The following is a 20,280-nucleotide window of genomic DNA, read 5'->3' on the forward strand; positions in this document are numbered from 1 at the left end:
CAAACCACCTGATGCTTTAAAACGGCTGAAGTTCTTACATATTTTGCTGTTTAAACTGTCAAAATACGTATAAAGTTAATATAAAGCCGGACAAGTTTCGGGATCCTAGCTTAAATGACAGACAGACATACAGGTCAACATATTACACATATAATACATTTTCCCTTTCCCAGAATGCCCTGCATTCTAGTATGGTGATTATATATATATATATATATATATATAATATATATACACCTCTTTGTTTCTTGTAATAAACATTGTTATATTACAGTATTTTTATTATTTTTGTACTTTAATTCGCAGTGAGTGCATATGCAGGAGTACTTTTGTCCCCCGTGTGATATGTTTTGATCTATAGCTCCTGGACTCTACTTTTTATATGACGCACTATTTTCCTTAAAGATCGTATGAGGAGATCCCCATCTTCTTGTGAGTTAGTGGAATTAAATCAATAAGAATAAGATTTATTTTCCATTGCACTGCAGGTAAAGGTATGGCAGCCCACCGTTGGCATATTACTTGAATATATGTGTAAACTTACCCAGTGTCCTTTGGGCTTCTGGGTGTCTTGAGGCTTGCTTCTGTTGCCCCTCTGAACGGGAGTCTGAATGATGTTCAGGATAATACCCTGATCCCCCATCGCTCCTAAAAGCTAATATCTACCTAAAAGATCACAAACTACCCCAGCAGATATTACCCCAGCAGATATTACCCCAGCAGATATTACCCCAGCAGATATTACCCCAGCAGATATTACCCCAGCAGATATTACCCCAGCAGATATTACCCCAGCAGATATTACCCCAGCAGAATAAGCCACACACACACGCTCTGACTGTACACAACCCACATGTGAGCATTTCAGTCAGAAAGGACCCCACAGCGGGCTGCGTCACAACTGCCTGATTAGAACGGTCCATAGTGTTTTTATTTTACTTTAAGCTTACTCATTAGGACATATAATTTAATAAACTTGGTAAGATTAATAATCATAATAATAATAATAATTAGTATTATTATAAAAGGACATTAGAATAACTTGTAGAAAAAGGCTCCGGGCACTCAAGGGTTCCACTCAGGCAGGTTTATTTGAAGGAGAAGAACCTTGTTCTTCTTCTTCAATAAACCTGCCTGAGTGGAACCCTTGAGTGCCCGGAGCCTTTTTTCTATTTTGATTTACTGGGGAGCTGGCCCTTCCTGGCACAGCTAAGCACCTGAGTTCCTGTGGTGTGTGCAGATTCCTGATTCTGGTGACCTATTAGAATAACTTGTAACATTATTGATACAGCATGACATCATAGTATTGATGCGCACTAAATACCATATATCTCCAGTTTTCTCATGAAACTGCTGTAAAATTGCTATGCTAATAAGTTTGAATGCAGGCACTGGAAAGGGCAGCCCGGTCTCCATGGAAGCGTGGGGTCCTTTCTCTAGTACTCGTCGCTCTGTGTAAGAGTGGATGGCGGAAGCATGTCCGAGGAGGAGGAGGAGAAGCAGCAGGAGACCGAGTCCGGTCCCCGGTTTTGTTTGACGTTTTGCAAACGGGATCCAGCCGTGAAGCTCCTGCATCCCGTGAGCGGGGTGGAGCCGCTGTCATGGTCGGAGGATCACCGGGTGTCGGTGTGTACCGCCAACCACCTGGCTGTGCTGGAGCATGTCTGTGATATCAATGGCAATTGCCCTGATCTCACCCTGCACCGCACCTCTCTGCCAGCCCCACTCACCAGCTGCCACCTCAAGGTGAGCAAAGGGATCGTAACATGGCACTGCAGGCTGGCACGCTAAACCAGCACTAGAATGACCTTTTCTAGCCAAATGTAAGAATGGATAGAATGTCTGACAGCCCCATTAAAGAAGAGTACCTGAGAGTACTTAAGTATGCATTCTTCCCTTCTCTGGGGGGCAATTGTGTATGGAGAGGGGGGGGATTCTGCATGCTGGCCACCATGTGGAAATTTAAAGGGACCTCTCAGCTATGATTTGCATGAAAGTGTCCCTGCTGGCATGCATGGACTATTATATTTAGAGAATGCCAACAAATGCCGTAGCGCCATCACAATAGGGGGGCAGCGAGCATTAACAAGAGCGTCGACAGCGTGCAGTATGATGATAAAATGAACGCATGTTACGATATACTGGCGCAGAAGGAATAGAAGCTTCCGCTATTGGTGTTATAACCAAGTAGGAGGTTGAGAATCCATCTCACGGTTTGAAGATGGGTACTGTTTTTTTAAAGGTAAAACTCATTTTGGTATGACCCCCTTACATATGAATAAGCCCCAAATTCAATCATGTTTAACACATGTATGTTAGACCCCCCCCCTCGTACACCGCATAAAATGAATGCATTGATCATACGCGGTGTTTGATTTTTCTTTCAGGTGGGCTCGCCCGAAGAAGTTGAGGAATGTAGAATGAAGTTTGCCAGGACGAAAGACCCCACTATCAGCCAGGCTTTCATGCTAGACAGGGTATTTAACCCAGATGGGAATTTTTTGCCCCCTTTAACCGGATTCAAGTACTCTAGCTGGTCTCCTGTCGGTTGTGATGAAAACGGGAGATGTTTATTGGCTGCGCTCACCTTGGACAACAGGTTGACTATCAACGCAAATATTAACCGATTGCAGTGGAAACCGTTGGTAGACTTGACTGAAAGGTACGGGAAGCATCTGTTCGAGGCCAATTACAAAGTGGACGATAGCGACAGTCCTGCGGCGAGTATAGATGACTTCTCAGAGTTCAAGAGACGCCACAGCATGCAGACTCCGGTGAGGATGGAGTGGTCAGGAATCTGCACCACCCAACAGGTCATGGAAAACAACGAGTGCCGGGATGTTAGTACATTACTTCTGGCGGTGCTTTTTGAAAATGGGAATATCGCTGTATGGCAGTTCCAAGTCCCATTTGTGGACGAGGAGTCGATCGTTTCCTGCAACACCATCGAGACTGATGTAGAATCCCCTAGCGTTCTGGAATGGTGGGAATACGAACACAATAATCGAAAAATGAGTGGACTCATCGTTGGGAGCCATTTGGGTCCAATCAAGATCCTCCCGGTCAACTTAAAGGCGGTCAAAGGATACTTCACGTTACGTCAACCTGTTATATTATGGAAGGAAACGGACCGCTTGCCAGTTAACAGCATCAAGTGCGTAGCGCTGTACCATCCCTACCAGAAGTGTAGCTGTAGCCTTGTAGTTGCTGCACGAGGATGCTACATTTTTTGGTGCTTATTATTAATCTCGAAAGCGGGCCTTAATGTTCACAATTCCCACGTGACCGGACTGCACTCTTTACCGGTTTTATCCATGGCGGTTGATAAAGTGAACGGGACGGTTTACACCAGTTCAGTTGAGGGAAACATTAGGCAGCTGGTCCCTATTTTCACCGATGTAGCTTTGAAGTTTGAACACCAACTCATCAAGCTGTCTGATGTATTCGGGGCAGTTAAGTGTCATGGTATCACAGTGAGTCCATGCGGCGCTTATTTGGCTTGTATAACCTCTGAAGGCCTGAAAAACGGGGTTCACCCAGTAAACCAAAACTACCAAGTTAATTTCGTGGCCCTCAAGACGTTCGAAGAAGCCGCAGCTCAACTTTTGGAGTGTTCCAACCAAAACCTCTTTAGGCAGATGGATCTAACGGATCTGTTGCGGTGGAAAATATTAAAAGAGAAGCACATTCCTCAGTTTCTGCTTGATGAGTTGGACAAGAAAATGGATGGAGGATCTTTATATTTCTGGCGCTTTCGTCTATTGCTGCTGAGAACCTGGTATCATTCTCTAAAGAATTCAGCTCCTGAAGCACCATGGAAACAGCCAAAACATGAATCGAAGGTTCCTACACCTGATGACGCGCTTGCAGGGAGCAGCAAAGCAGATGAGCAAGATGATCGGGATGGAGATAGTCCTTCCAAGCAGTCGGACGAGCACAGCCCTGGCGAGGTATTGAAGGATCCCGCAGAGGCTGGCACAAGTTCTCAGTCCGTAGAGGTCCTTCAAGACATTCGACAGAAAATTAACGCCGTAGAAGAGCACCTATTCAGGGAAAACATGAAACGTGTGCTGGGGGAAGTCTACATGCACACGTGCATCACCGAAAATAGCAGAGTTCCCACGCGAGGTATCTGTGACTACCTGGCTGACAAGAATGGGGATGACCGAAACGCTCAGGTGTTTATTATTTTTCTCTTCTCTACTTATTCCGAAAAACACCCAGTTACTGATCGCTCTACTTATGATTGCGGGGCCATTGCAGTTCGCCTTAGACAGATCGTTGCCTTAGAATGTCTCCGTTACCTGGCCAAGCACCCCAAGTATGTGCTAGCAGTCCATCTTATTTATGATTCCAAAACTTGAGGAATTCAGTATTAAAGACACTTTTGTACAATGCTGACAATTCGTGAAATATTGCACTTAAGCCACCGAGTGACAAGGTCTAGGGTTTGTCCGTAGGGAAGGGGTTAAGAACGTATCTAAATGTTGTTCTCCTGCAAGAAATTGATCTCCAACCTGCAGCACAGAGACGGTAAAAGCAGCAATCTCACAAACAGGCTTAGAGGGAACTTCCCAAAAAATACATTTACGTGATATCGTCATTACTTATTGTCTCTATGGGATCCGTGTTGTGTGCAAAGTTCCTTAAGAGTTTAGAACAACTTTCTGATTTCGGTTTCCAGGTCCTTATTGGACACCTTGAGAAGAAGATGTCCAAACAGACCTTCCCAGAGTACTGTATTCTGTGTAAGGAGGTTTTACCGTTCAGCGACTGCAAACTGGCACGCTGCAGCAAAGGGCATCTCTGGATAAGGTGAGTCTGTCCTGCTGTCTTTCAGGGTTGTATGTAGGTGTATCTGTCTTGTGGCATGAATAGCCACAATACAGATCTGCCCAGTAGGATTTCCATGCCTCCACCTAGAGCCCTGCGCGGGACTACTTTTTTAATCCCGCTCCCGCGGTTTTTAATCCCGCTCCCGCAATGTGGGTGTTCCGCTCCCGCCACATTTGTGGCCAATCCCGCCCGCTCCCGCCACATTTGTGGCCAATCATGCCCGCCTTCTTACCTGATTTCCCGCGCAGTCCCGCGCGGCTGCCCTCGAGTTGTTCCCTCACGGCGTCTCTTCTCTTGCTACGCCCAGGAACAAGGCGAAGTCACAGGAAGTGACGTCACATCACGTGACTCAGTTTTGTTCCTGGGCGGAGCAAGCTAGAAGACACTGTAAGGGATCAGCAAGAAGGCAGCCTTGCGGGACTGCGCGGGATTACCGGGACCCGCAGGTACAGTGCCAGACCGCCCGCTCCCGCCAGCAAGACCGCCCGCGCCCGCAAGTTTCTTGGCGGGTCCCGCGGGACCCGCCTCCCAGTGAAGTCCTCTACCTCCACCCCCCCCTATTCATGTCTATAAGATTCAGGCCATACTTATTGTTGGCTTATTTTCTTTCTATCATCACCACAGATGCAACTTGACCTTCCAGGCCTGCCAGAGCCTACAGTACAGACGCTGCCTGTTCCGTGACAGTTTTGCGGTGCGTCCGGTCCCGGAAGGTAAATGATCATTGCGTTGTCAATGGGCCGGTAATGGCTAATGTGTTTCAATGCAGTACAGTAATAGCGATAATAATAGTTTTTAATAAATCTCTGTTTTCTACTTTTATTGCCCAGATCCTCCGTGGATAAAGAAGCTGCTTCAAGGCTCCTGCACGTTGTGCGATTCTCTCATTTATTGACTCTTTCCTAAGTTGTAAAGGAGATCTAAACCCGGACTGCGAAGGCAGCGTGAGCCACGAGATACCAAATCTTCAGCCACTTGGCTTAAGACGATGGGCCAAACTATTGCATATAAAGTATGGGTCACTGTACAATTAATTTATTACGTTACTAAGTAGTTTACGTCTCATGTTTCAAAAGTTATTCTCCTTGTATATTTATATATAATATGTAATTAAATATTTTGTATGCCTCTCTTGTAATAGAGAAAGGGGGTAAGATTTTTACATGATTTTGACTTGTTTGTTTCTTCTAGAATTAGCCCCACTGTCTGTATTTTGTATCAAATCTATACCCTGTGACGCTTGTTTTTGGAGAGGTCCCAGTAGCCTTTTCATTTGGACCTGGATTGCCTTAAAATACTTTTAATTCGATGGCAACTCTTTGTACCAAAGTTGGGTTCTTCAACCAGGGTGAGTTTACAAAAGTAAGGCAGGGACCCTTGACGTTTTTAAGATCCTGCTAAGAATGTTTGATGATAGGTAATAACTTAAGAACATAAGTGAAAAGGCTGTGAAAGGGGAACAGACTAATATATCATAAAGATGATGCTGGTTACCTTCACAAGAAAGGTAGATATGTTTCCAAGGCTGACAAGGGTTATTACAGGCTGATTTGAAAAATTCAAAGCTATATTATCATATAGACATTTTCTGTATGTACATATTTCATTACCGCTGTTGTATAGCGTTGAAAGTTTGGCATATTGTTTTATCACCATTACCGATTTGGGTCAGACGGGCTGCTTAGAAATGATAGTCCTGCGCATGTCGTAGCCATCAATGAGAAGCCCGGTACTCCGATTTAATTATGGCAGCTTGGCAGGATCGAGTTGTCGTTGTGCGACTGAAAAATGTAACCTTTTCATGAGGATCGAGGCCTTTGTAAGCCTTCGTAGAAGCGCAGTACAGAGTATTGCTGGCAGGGCAGGGGTTAATCCCCAGCACCAATATTAAGCTTCAGTGTGACCCTAGGGATGCCAGTTTGTATATGGCACAACTTGCCATCTGCAGTTTTCAACAAGCTGTGAGTTCCCTGGCAAGCGGCAGTTGGCATCATTATAAGGAACGATATATGTTACTGCGAGCGGCCACCGATACAATGTTAAATAACAAAGAGGCGGGCGGTCTACACTACTGGTGGGGTCGCTTAGCTGTTTCCATGGAAAACCAGGAAATTTCTGGCTGTAACATAATTGCAAAAGGGTTTCTAACCATCAATCAGGCTTTTAAACCTAAACTTGGATCAGCGACCACAACGTGCCATTGGAACACAGGCGTGATGGGAGTGATAAAGGGCCATTGGAACACAGGAGTGATGGGAGTGATAAAGGACCATTGGAACACAGGAGTGATGGGAGTGATAAATGGCTATTGGAGCACAGGAGTGATGGGAGTGAAAAAGGGCCATTGGAACACAGAGTGATGAGAGTGATAAAGAGTGATGAGCGCCTATGAAGATATTGTATTAAAAATCAGCTGTTTCCAGCTACAATAGTCATTTACAACATTAACCCCGTCTGCACTGGATTACTGATCCATTTCACGTTATTTTAATGGACAGAATTTGCTTTTCATTTAAAAAAAACAACTTTTGAATGGTAGTGTATCGAAAAAACAAAAAACCTAGTTATACAGTACTTTGGTTTTGTGGACAGATGAGGTTATAGAGGGCATGCATCATCCTCTTCAGTATGGCTTCTACTCCTTGCCAGAGAGACAGATGGTACCGGTTTCACGCTCTCCTGTGTGGGCATTGATTGGCTGGTTTCATGAGTGATGATCAGAAGTTTTATGACCGCTTTTTCTTTTATATTGCGTTTTGTATTTCTGCCAGAATAATCACTGTGACAAGTGGAATGAGGAATTTGCTCACATAACAATTACTGTTTGAAAGACATGTTGTTGGGTATGTTGTTAATATGCAGGCTAAGTACTTCCAGATCACGCTGGGCTTTAAAAACATACTGAGTGAAGGTACAGTTGCAAGAAAAAGTAAGTGAACCCTTTGAAATTACCAGCATTTATGTATAAATTTGTCTTAAAATATGAAATGATCTTAGGTACAAGAATGAACAAACACTAATAACACACAGTTTATTCTATTATTCTTGTCCATATTGAATACATTGTTCAAACATTCACTGTGTGGGTTGGAAAAAGTATTTGAACCCCTAGGCTAATCACTTCAACAAAAGCTAATTGGAGTCAGGAGTTAGCAAACCTGCGCTGCAATCAATGAAACAGGATTGGATGTATATTTTAGAGCTTCTTTGGCATAAAAAACACTCAAACATTTTGAGTTTGCTGTTCTAAAGAAGTGTCTGCTGATGTGAACCATGCTTCGCCAAAAAAAAAAAAAGAAATCTCAGAAGACCTACAATCAAGAATTGTTGATTTGCATTAAGCCAGAAAGAGTTACAAAGTAATCATGTAGAGTTTACATATTCATCAGTCCACAGTTAGACAAATTGTTAAATGCAGACTCTTTAGTGGGCACCCTGCTGAGATGACTCCAAGCGCATAACGCAGAACGCTCAATGAGGTTAAAAAAAAGAACCCTAGAGAAACAGCTAAAGGCTTGAAGGAATCATTGGAGCTGGTTAACATCCCTGTTCCTGAGTCTAGCAAAAGGAAAACAGTGAACAGGCATGGAGTCCATGGCAGGACACCACGGAGGAAGCCGCTGCTCTCCAAAGAAAACCAAAACATTGCTGTTCGGCTGAAGTTTGCCAAAGACCACCTTGACGCTCCACAGCGCTACTTCAAAAAGTGTTTTGTGGACTGATGAAACTGAGGTTGAATTTTTCGGGAAGAACTCACAGCACTACGTATGGCATAAAAATGGGCACCACATACCAACATCAAAGGGGCATCATGGTTTAGAGCTGCTTTGGTACCTTCGGGGCCTGGACAGTTTGCCATCCTCGAGGGGACAATGAAGGTGTCATGCAGGATAATATCAGGGTGGCTGCCCGCCAGCTGAGGCTCAGTAGCAGTTGGGTGATGCAGCAGGACAATGACCCTAAACACCAAAGTCAATCTACCACAGAATGGTTTAAAAAAAAAAAAAAAATGTGCCCAGACCTTAATCCATTAGATATGCCATGGAATGACCTCAAGAGAGCCGTTACACCAGACATGCTAAGAATATGGCTGACCTTAAGCAGTTCTGTGAAAGAGTGGTCTAAAGTTCCTCCTGAACATTGTGCAGGTCCGATCCGCAGCTACCGGAAGCGCATGTTTGAGGTTATTGATGCAAAAAGAGCTCCGACCAGTTATCATAGTCAAGGGTCCACTTTTTCCACCATGCACCGTTCTCGGGACCGTATGAGCGATCGAAGGAGGTTAAACTTCCAAGGAACCTCTTCTTTTTTTTTTGTTGTAGAAAGTAGACTCGTAAAAAATCGTAAGAATTAAACCAAGCTAAGAAATTAAAGCTCCGAGCCTTCCATGGGACAGAAATCGCTGTGACATCACCCTTTTCATCCTCGTGAAATGCTTACTTTTTTTAGTTTGATCGTAACACGGAAGTGGCAGCCGCAGATATATACGGCATGGTTGTGTAAGCCGTCCAAAGTCACATAAAATACTCAGAAGTTCTGACATTAAAAGGAATTCAGTTTTTATTATTTTCTTTAATAAAAAAAAAGAGAGAGAACTGCGTCAACTTATACACCAGCACTTCAAAACAACATTTCCACATAAAAGGTGCGGAATGCAGATATTTGACAGAAGAACAACGTATCCCTCAGCGGATGAGATGACAAAGAAAGTGGCGAACTTCCTATGGTTCATGGTTTACCTCCTTTTCATGTCATCGCTCCAACAAAGGTTGGGATGTGAGCGCTGCTGCCTCTCTACTGAAGTTCACGGAGTGCGAGCCGCTCGATTGTGAACCACGGCGGACGGCAATTCACGTTCTAAATTATTCATATTTATTTGTGTAGCGTCACTAGATCACGCGTCTAAGAACCTATGTCCTAGGTTTGCTCTGCGTATCTATAAATATATTAATTATATATTATATTTATTTAGCCCTGCTTAATCTTATTTTTATTTTTTTTATTGTTGTTATTTTTCTTAAATGCAGGCTGTTTAATTATTATTATTATTATTATTATTATTTTAATAGTTAATGGCAGCGTTGGGTCTATTTTAAACACTTCGGTACAAGAGTTGGGAGGGGAAATATGAATAATGGATATTATAATTTAAGCCGCTAAAAATGCATCTTTTTAAATTATTTTTTATTTTTAAGAGTATTATCCCGCATTTGGTATCTTTAATCGCATGTTGTTAAACCTACCCGCTGATACTATCTGATTGTTCTTAAACATGGATTACGTATAATGAGTCCAATAAGATAAACTGATCATTTTTGGTTTTAATGAATTCAGGGATATAGAGATAATTTAACCATAATTGCTGACAATCTGCTTTGGCAAGATCGTTCGCTACTGTGCATTAATATTCATTTTTATTTTCTAACATTCAGTATCAGTGATGATTTATTGAAGGTCCGTATTTATTACATTAAGGTGGCAGACGAGGAATTCCCTGGTTATACTGGCTACGGGAAATACCTTATATTAACCTCTACCACTTCTGCTGGGAGGCCATTTCTCTTATCTACTACCCTCTCAGTAAAGTAAAACTACCTTACGTTCCATCTAAGCCTCTGACCCTCTCGTTTTAGATTACGGTCTCTTATTCTAACATTTCTCCTCCTTTGAAATAAGCTTCCATCCTGTATCTTGTTAGATCCCTTTACTATTTAAATGTTTCCACACCCCCCCCCCTTGCTCCTTCTTTAATTCTCTCCTTATTGCAATTCTTTGTGTCGTGAATATCAGGTAAATTGTTTAACGAAGCATTCCGGAGTTTAAGCCGCGATAGAACCATTTTAAACTAGAATAAAGGCTTTCTCCCGGTAACTAACCGTCCGCTCGGCGCTCGTAGACCCCCTTCGTTTTATGGCTGCAGCGCCCCTATTACTGAATTTACTATGCAAAGTAATGCGCCGAGCCGTTTTGTTTTTGATCATTAAATGTACGCCAATGGATCGCGTTGCTGCGGAGGGAGAATCGTACAAGTGTATCCGCGTGTTACGCTAACGTTCCCGTTGATTTTCCTGGGTCGGGACATGACCTCCGACCCCGCGCTACAAGCCGAGCTGTACGGAACCGCATGTCAATGAGATAAACTCCGCCAAAGCCTCCCTCCAATGCCCGCATTATCCGCTGAGCCACTCAAGGGGAACTAATGTAACGGTGGAGATATGCACTGAGCGGACGAAGAACGGAAGAGAATATTAATCGGCGAAATAAATGAGGCGGATGTACATTCACAGCAGGACCGACGGCCACCGGAGCGCCAGCGGCGGGATTTTCCTGGAACGATCGATCTCTTGTGCAATTAGAGGCTAGTAATATATATTTATATACACGTGCAAACTGCACATATGTGTTATGTCAGCCATTGCCTCCACGGGCTATTGTTACAAGTTTCCTGTATGATCTACACCTTGTTGCAGTATAAATGTATTTTTGATGCAGGGGTTAAGGGTCATCAGGTTCTAAGCCAAGCTAATCAGCAGGATGTGTCTGTGGACATAGTAAGCAGGTCTCCTCACTTGCAAGATGTCCTACATGGCTCCTCAGGGGTGTGGTCTTTATTTGGGGGTGTATCTGACTGCCATATACTGTATGTTCATGCTCATCGTGTGCAGATCGCTGGTTTATCAAGGACGTATCAGCCAAATGTGGCTAATAAATGTAATCTTCCCACTCTTCCAGGATATTGGAGGGGCAGCTGAAACAATGGGACTTACCCACCAGACCTGGACAGTCCAGGTTTTAGGGGTGTTTGTGGGGGAATGCAGAGGGCTATACTTCCTAGAACTGGGAAGGGGGCTAATGTGACCCCCCTCCCTTGGGTGCTGCAGATTTCAGCTCTATATATAAATATACCTGGGGTGGTATATTTACATAGATGAAGCTCTCCTCCTTCTGGGAGAATGGCCTGACATTGGGGTATATGCAGCAAGCAGGCTTAAGTGGGCTAAGAAAAGGAAGGAACATGAACATGGAGAAAGCGGAAAGTGACCCGGAGACTCCGGGGCAAACCTGTAGAGTTTCCAGGTAAGTATATAAATACCTTCTATTTTGTTCCAAGAGTTAGTGGCACTTTTGAACATTCAGACGGAGTCCTTTTGGACATTCAGAATTGCGCAATCTTTAATACAATTTGAATCAGAAGCCATTATATAAAAAAAAAATCATCACATCTGCTTTTTAATATATATATATAATATTTCTTTAATATTCTATATATACTTATTTAGGAAAACCAATAGGGAAACATATTATGAGATCAGGTAATGCTCAGCCTTCTCACACCTTTCCAGAAGAGGCACCCAAATTCATGGCGATAACACTTGGAACAAGTCTCTTTCCGGAGCTCGACGAATCACTTGCCGTGTATCTGGAAGCCGTTGTTTAAATACAATCCATTAAGCCGATCTTCCCGTGACAGGCGGCGTTTGTGAGCACAACTCCCAAAACATTAAACACAATGGTGTCAAAATACTTTCTTTCTACTCTAGAAAAAAAAAAAATACCCACAACAAATAGACAAAAAAGGGCTGTTTGATTTTCCGGTGACAGCGAAGAACTGTAAACGGTTGGTAAAGCAAATTGCAAATCAATCTGATAAAAGGCTTCACGTTATATTTTTTATTTATTTGCGTGCCTGCGCGGGAAAGCTGAAAGGTTTAAGATGAACAAGCATCAAATCTGCCTCGCGAGAGGTATCTATAAACGTGGAGCTTAAGAGGGGCTCTTACCACCGGCGCTCTGCGGGCCAAACGAGGTGGGACAGAGGTGTTCCTGGGTTATAATAACCTTTATGACTCCTCATGCCCATCCAGTCTGATAGCGATCTATGTGCTGAGTGAGATTAGGGAGACGCGGGGTCCTCGGGGACGCTCTTCGGAAGGGGATTGACGATGCAGCTTTCGATGAACTCGAAGACCGTGTAAGGATCCTGATCAGCGTTGACGTGGATGACGTTCTGATAAAACTCCTCCAGGTCCTCCATGTTGGCGTGATACATGTCTAACTTTGCCTGAACGCTCTCCTCGGCATCCTTCGGGTTTTTCTGCAGGCGCTGGTGGACCTCCGTGCTGGGAGCTGGTTTATAGATGGCATGGTACCTGCATTAAATACACAACTGGGTTTTGTAGAACCTCCACCTTTTCAGGTACAGCTGGTGGAATGTCATTGACCGCCATCGGCACATTGCAAGGTTCGGTTATGTCTTGCAATACCCATACGTTACGTCATATAGGAATTGTTTCAGTACCAACCTCTCTCCGGAGACGGGATCTGTCACGCGGTAAGACAGGCGCTCTACGGCAACATCGTCTGGGATATCCATGAAAAAAACTCTACCGGGGGAAAACGAGGAGGAAAGTGATTATCGTGGTTTTACTCAATGTACGTATAGACCAGAGGGAGAGTACATTCTCACTGTTATTGCCCTTGTGAAAATCTACCCCAGGTTGGGGTTTGTATTGTAACATAGAACTACCCAGTTTATGCTACCTGGAGCTCTCCCACTTCTGGGGGAGTGGTTTTGTAAAGGGGGCAGGGCTAATGGCAGATAGCATAAAGTGGGTTGGAAATGGGAGAGAAAATGGGCAGGGAGTGGGCGCGGCTAAATCCTGCTCCTCTGCAGTGACCCGGAGACCCAGGAAAGCCGTGCTTAACCCAGAGACTCCAGATCAAACCCGGATAGCTCGCAGGTAATGCCCATAACGGGTAAGTAAAGGTTCCATGTTGGTCCTAAAACCTTGCCAGGGGCCTAATCTTTCAATACCTTACATACAGTTACCTGGGGGAAACGAGCATCAGTGAGTGTCAGCTTTCATATTGTGTAACTACGAGTAACGTCATTCTGCCATAAGAACGTTGAAAACGACCTGAACTGCACCAAAAATACAGTTCAGAAAATATAAATATATATAAAAAAACAAGAAAAAATAATGTGCTGAGCTAATATTAACTGTGATAAATAAAATATATTAATTAAGAATAATCACAAAAAAAATTGTCAAAAATATTTGAATATAAATAATACAGTATATATATATATATATATATACTTTTAAGGCATATGCTACGTATACATTATATAAAATTAAATTTATGGGATTCTAGATATTAGAATCCGTATATACTGTCCTATTTATATTGAATGGAATTTTCATTTTCTGCTTTACATTTTTTATTGGCAAAAATGTATACAAAAGCCTAAAAGATTGTAAGCTCACAAGAACAGGGCCCTCTTCTGTGCCCAGTGTGTCTTAACGCATGTTAATCGTATTGTCAATTGTGTATATTTTCTATTTTAATTTTTTTTGTTAAATTACGAAATCTGCTGGAGCTCTATACATAAAATGTAATATAACGTAAAACACATTAAAAAAAAAATTACTCAATCCATTTAATACTAAGGGGTTAATTCCAATAAAAATAAATGCAAAGTGTAGATTCCCTAATGCTTCTAGATTGTGGGAAGAAATTTTAGCAATCAAGTTTGTAATTTTTTATTTTTTTTTTCTATATAAAAAGGTTTCTGAATTTTTAATGTATGTTTGTCACAAAACAGAAATAATAACGACTATACTGAGCTATTAGAATTAATATTTATGCGGGCTGACATGAAATATTCATGGGGACAGAGTGTGTAGGAAGGGGAGGCGGAGGTGTTAGTCTTGGTGTCGTGGTAGAATCTACAGTGAGAAGGGGAGGGCGGTATAACGAGATTTAATATACATCGGGGTCTGTTTACTGGATGACTTGATGTTTAAAGATAGCTTGACAAGACTCGGTAGGAATCTGTCAGTCACCCTTTGTACGGGGAGGGGGGTAGCCTGGAACTGTTGACGGCTGGCAGATTAAATTTCCGACAGCACTGTTAAAAAAAAAAAAAAATTGTAAAAAAATTGTAAAAAATATAAAAAAAATCAAAAAATGTAATAATAAAAAAAAGTCTTTAAAGGGCCCCCCTTTTCCTGGTTTCTTTGCCTTATTTTATTGCCTGAGGCTCACTGCTCGAGCACGCTTCTTCTATCTCCTATTCCATCAGCTGAAATTACAGAACTAATGAGTCCGATATAGACTTTACGGCAAGCCCTAGGAATGTTTACGAGTTATTAAATTATAATGTGAGTGGCTGTATAATTTATCAGCCAATTAAAGGAAGTGTTAGTTGATTTGATGGAATGAGGACCTACAAAATGCATTTAACTAATAGAGAACCGCGAGCTCCTTCCCGCCGGCCCCGAGCCTCTTGGATTACTCTGCTAATTGCTTGCCTTTGTGGGGCCGTCACCGATAGCCATAAATATTTCATCGTTTTCAAAGACTTCAATTGTATGCGTTCGTGTCGCTTCTGTAATATGTAGAAGCCTGGCCAAACTTCGGTGTAGTTAAAAGTGCTCCTTCCGCAGAAGGCTGCCTCTACTGGGGCAGGAGGAAAGAGGGGCGTGGGGGGGGCCATTTGGAGTGTGGGGGGGGGTAACATGATGCTTGTGTGTTAAATGTCACTCTGCAATTACATGATTAAAAGGCAACAGCATACGACAGTCTTTTGTTTTACATCTCGCTAACACTCGCTGCGTTAGATGATTTCACCGGCTTCGGGACAGGGGCCTGGGGACTGAATAATTAACCCTTGCCGCGGCAAAAAGGGGCTTACATTGAAAGCTGCCCCCTTTTTCACTGAAAGCTTGATAATCGGAGCTTGGAACACGATGCCCTGTTGTGTTGTAAAGTATCCGTTGGTCTAAAAAGGTGAACGTTGTCACATATAATTTTGGACGGTGGTTCTCCATCGGTGGTACCTTTCAAGGTCATCATCTGGATCCTACAAGATCTACACCCAGGATCTTGACGATAAAAAGGTCTCGCGGGGGGATTTATTTTTATTCGCTTGTCTGTCGCAGAACGATGCGGAGTTCCGTAACTCTACAGAGTTTTTGACACTGATACGTTTTTATAAAAAGTTCACCGTCGAAGCAAGCATGGTAAATATGAAGTTGCGCCCGAGCCCGGAAGAGTCTTCGTAGACTAGAGACATAGAGTCTTCGTGACCCTACTGCTCCCTTTGAAACAGAGATCACTCAGACACCAAAAATTGATGTTTTTTTTTTTAAAAAAGTAGAGAGTATCATGTGCAGCCTTAACTACGAAGGCAAAGTTCTCTAATACGCATTCCTCAACCTGTTAAAAATAAATGACCTTCTTTTTGAAGAAGCTGCAGCTCCAGAGTTGCAGTGCAACAACCTCTCAGTGGTAAGTTTTCGCGCAACTGATTGGCTGCTTCTGGGCATTCTTGTGGAAGGATCCCCCCCGGAGCTCTCACCGAGCCGGCGCTGGAGCTGACTGGTGGTGAGGATAACCACGTGAACGCTGGCATTAGGAGATGTATCGGATTGAGCAAGCCTAGGCCTGGGGGGCAATTGTATGTGTGTGTGTGTGTGTGGGGGGGGGGATTCTGCAGAACCCCTCCATGCATTTGCAAAGGGGAACCACGTGAAAGTTTAAAGGGACCACACAGCTATCATATGCATTAAAGTGTCTCTAACAGCTGGAGTGTCCCTTTAAGAGCAAGCAAGGCTGAATCGCCAAACCAAAACGTACATATTGCACAAACGTGATTATTTTTTAATACTGACATCTGTATTTTACAAACCAATACTGCGATTCGAACTTAAAAGGGTAGCCGTAAACTTGTAAGGAAACTTGACTTTGCCGCATGATTGACAGCATCCTAAAAAACCCCTCCCTCTTGTCTTATTCACAAATAGCCCCCTAACCCCATCTCTAAGTAAACCTAGTTGAGCTATCCCGTTATATAATTAATTACAGGGAACAATTAGCAGAGTTATCTCGGTTTCCATTAAAAGAAAAAAGAAAATACGGAGAAAAGAAAAAAGGAGCCGGTCCCCTTTTATTGAAGGGTCTGACACCGGCGGTAATTAGATAGCCGTTAATTAATAAAACTGTCAGTTGACTGGTCTTGACTTAAGTGATCTTTATACATTTCGTAACTAAATCCTTGTATCGGCATCATGATCCGCCCCGGAGCTTCCAACTCAATTAACTTAATGCTATGCAAATGAGACGTCTCCCCGTCTTATTAGCTTAAAACCCACCAGCGTTAATGGCATAATTGGGCCCTCGACAGGGTAATTAGACATTATTTTATTTATTTTTTTTCCATTAGTCTTACAAGGCTAATTATTGTTGATGGGGAGCGAGGGGCTGTCTCTCGGTGCACAGAGAGGGGCAGCTGGCGACAGCCGATATGGACGAAAGCATCATCGCTAAAAGGACAAGTCATTAGATGCTGAGACCGAAAGCGATTGAAGAACGGCTTCCCCTGAAACTCAAACACACTTCTCTGAAATATTATCCGCTGCCGAAATGGTATTTGCACACAGGTTCCCCGGGAGCCGACTGAGACAAAAGTCCTTCATTTTTCCATGGAAAGGTAAAAATATGCAATCCGCCGAAATAAAGCTCTGCACACTAGATATTAGATCTATCATCTATCCATCAATCCGTCTATCTATCTATCTATCTATCTATCTATCAATTAGCCTTTTAAACTTAAACTTGGATCAGCGAACACAGCGTGCCATTGGAACACAGGAGTGATGGGAGTGATAAAGGGCCATTGGAACACAGGAGTGATGGGAGTGATAAAGAGCCATTGGAACACAGGCGTGATGGGAGTGATAAAGGGCCACTGGAACACAGGAGTGATGGGAGTGATAAAGGGCCATTGGAACACAGGAGTGATGGGAGTGATAAAGGGCCATTGGAACACAGGAGTGATGGGAGTGATAAAGGGCCACTGGAACACAGGAGTGATGGGAGTGATAAAGGGCCATGGGAACACAGGAGTGATGGGAGTGATAAAGGGCCATTGGAACACAGGAGTGATGGGAGTGATAAAGGGCCATTGGAACACAGGAGTGATGGGAGTGATAAAGAGTGATGAACGCCTATGAAGAGATTCCATTAAAAATCAGCCATTTCCAGCTACTGTAGTCATTTACAACATTAACCCCATCTGTGCTGGATTTCTGATCCATTTCATGTTATTTTAATGGACAAAATGTGCTTTTCTTACAAAACCAAGGACGTTTCTACGTGACCCCAAACTTTTGAACGGTAGTAAGCGTTGGTTTGACCGTGGTTGCCTGGGTGGTTTTAAAACTCTCCTTTGGGTTACGGGGCACATCTACGTCTCATCTAGAATCCCTTCGCGAATAACAGACATGCTTTCGCTCGCCGCGGAGATGCCTCTTGACGCTGCCCTTTATGGAGAGCGCGTGATATGTATCTGCGGTGAAACATTTATTAAGCCGCCTCAATATCAATCTCCAAGGTAAATTCTGCTTCAGCAAAGAAAAAAAGTCTTCTTAAAACAATAATGTTTTTATATAAAAATCAATGCCCCGGCCTATTCTCTGATGTAGAAGGTGGCTTTTAACCCTGCTTGTGGAAGCTTTCAATGTTTGCTCACTATGAGAGTATTGTAACAACTGCATTGATCAGTTTTTACAATCCCTGCGTCCTTCTTTCCTCCCTGATGCCCCTCTTTCCTCTCCTGATGCCCCTCTTTCCTCTCCCGATGACCCTCTTTCCTCCCCTGACGCCCCTATTTTTAGGAGGTCAGAATGTTTGCTGGGTATGAGGGTATCGCAGGGTTCTAAAAAGCCCCAATAATGTATATAGAAACAGCAGGGGCAGTGATGGAACATAAGCTGTCCCTTTAACAATCTTACTTTTAACATGGTTTCTGTTAATTTGAGATACTTTTTCATTACAGAATGCAAATCTTTTAGGATTTTGCTGATGACAAAAAATCATCTTCCCTGACCGGGAATCGAACCCGGGCCGCGGCGGTGAGAGCGCCAAATCCTAACCACTAGACCACCAGGGACACATGCCCTGTTCATTGACCAGTCCCTTTGATGGCCCTTTCCCCTGGCCTGATTCCCCCTTTTTCCTCCCCTGATGCCCCTCTTTTCTAGGAGGTCAGTATGTTTGCTGGGTATGAGGGGATCGCAGGGTTCCACAGCCCTAAAAGCCCCCATAATGTGTATAGAAACAGCAGGAAATTGGTTAATAAATTAAACAGTGTAAATAAAACCCCATTATTCTTCTTCTAAATGCCCCATGCAGTTATATAAATAGCCAGCAATGGGTCACAACGTCAGGAAGTGTACACGCGCGCATGAAGTGTACACGCGAACGCTTCCTGCTTCAGTACAGGCAGCTGGGGGAGGAGTTAAGCCTAATTTTCTATCTCTAATAACTAAAGAGTGCCTGCACCGATTTGCATGCAGCAAAATGCCCCGGAGTCCGAGCAAAATGAACTCCAATCTGCTTGTAACTTAAAAATAGAGCTGGAGTGTTCTTTTCGCACACACTCGGCCAGTTAGCATGCCAACATATCTGAATACCGTTTTAGTTATTTAGCTCTAGCTCCAGATCAGCGCGAAAAGCTGAAACTGACAGGGCGATTGGGACAATCCAGGCCTCCGGTGGCTGACGGTGCCCCATATTTACTTGATCAACCCCATCCCATCCCCATTCTGGCCTCCAGGAACCATGTATTTCCTATTATTAAAGAAAATCATACTTTCTGGTACAATAGCTGGTTGTAGGGGACAGGTTTTTGCCGAAGGGAAAGCTTTCTTGTTTGTCGTAAGTTTCAAAGACGTGATATTGATTTTGTGATAATGATGGACAGCGCCATATTGTGTGGCAGTAAAAGGTTAAATGACCACCCTGAAAATCAGATGGTTTTTTTTATATGGGGGGGGGGGGCGACGACAATCCCTTCTGGATGCAAAGCAACCGGTCTTAAGAATGTTGTCCCAAGGCAATCTCTGTTCAAACACGAGACGTCCACTCATTGTCTCCCCGACGCGCCATCGAAATTGAGAGGGCAAAGGACCATGCCGTTCAAAAGGAGCCATATCTTTTGGACGGACCTGCTTCGGAAAGTAATTGCTCCCGGTGTCTCTGCTGAGGCTGATTGCAAACCGAGTAACAGACTCTCATAAACTCAAGTTTTAACCTGCATGGAGGCGGCGATGACCTCGAGATGTCTCCTCCAAATGTAATTCGCCAAGTTCTTCCGAGCGAAAAGGCTTCAAAGTAAAGCACCCGCGGCTCGCGTGACTGCGCCAGCTACGGAAATGCTAAAAGGTCGGAGGGGAACGTTCTGCTTGAATATAAAAAGTAAGAAACCGGCTTCATTTTCTGCCAAATTTTACGTTTTAGTGCTCAAAGATTCGAAGATGCGCGGGATGGTTCTTCCAATCGATGCGATTTAACGGCCCGACCTTTAACGCAGACTTGACTGGATTGGGGTTATGGGACTTCATTGGTGGGACGGCTGTTTATTTAGACGGCTTGCCG

General features: G+C 43.5%; 2 protein-coding genes and 1 non-coding gene across 3 annotated transcripts in view; 1 reads left to right on the forward strand and 2 right to left on the reverse strand.

The window, feature by feature from the left end:
• The first annotated feature begins 1,476 nt into the window (after positions 1-1,476).
• LOC149281791 (general transcription factor 3C polypeptide 4-like) lies at positions 1,477-5,731 on the forward strand. The gene is made up of 5 exons (XM_089498962.1): positions 1,477-1,746; positions 2,388-4,178; positions 4,685-4,815; positions 5,461-5,549; positions 5,667-5,731. Exons 1-5 carry the CDS (start codon positions 1,477-1,479, stop codon positions 5,729-5,731), a joined length of 2,346 nt encoding a protein of 781 aa, XP_089355088.1.
• Positions 5,732-12,730: 6,999 nt separating this feature from the next.
• LOC149281792 (adenylate kinase 8-like) overlaps positions 12,731-20,280 on the reverse strand; it is a 36,189-nt gene continuing 28,639 nt past the window's right edge. Inside the window, exons 12-13 of the mRNA XM_089499007.1 lie at positions 13,140-13,220; positions 12,731-12,986 (exon numbers count right to left, since the gene is read on the reverse strand). Of these exons, the coding sequence (XP_089355133.1) occupies positions 12,731-12,986; positions 13,140-13,220 (337 nt within the window). The remainder of the gene's footprint in view (positions 12,987-13,139; positions 13,221-20,280) is intronic.
• TRNAE-CUC (transfer RNA glutamic acid (anticodon CUC)) lies at positions 18,722-18,793 on the reverse strand. The gene has a single exon. It is a non-coding gene; the product is annotated as a tRNA-Glu (tRNA).

The sequence above is a fragment of the Sceloporus occidentalis genome, unplaced genomic scaffold (assembly GCF_023333645.1).
Source record: "Sceloporus occidentalis isolate IW3139 unplaced genomic scaffold, rSceOcc1.0.p SCAF_127, whole genome shotgun sequence".
Taxonomy (NCBI): domain Eukaryota; kingdom Metazoa; phylum Chordata; class Lepidosauria; order Squamata; family Phrynosomatidae; genus Sceloporus; species Sceloporus occidentalis.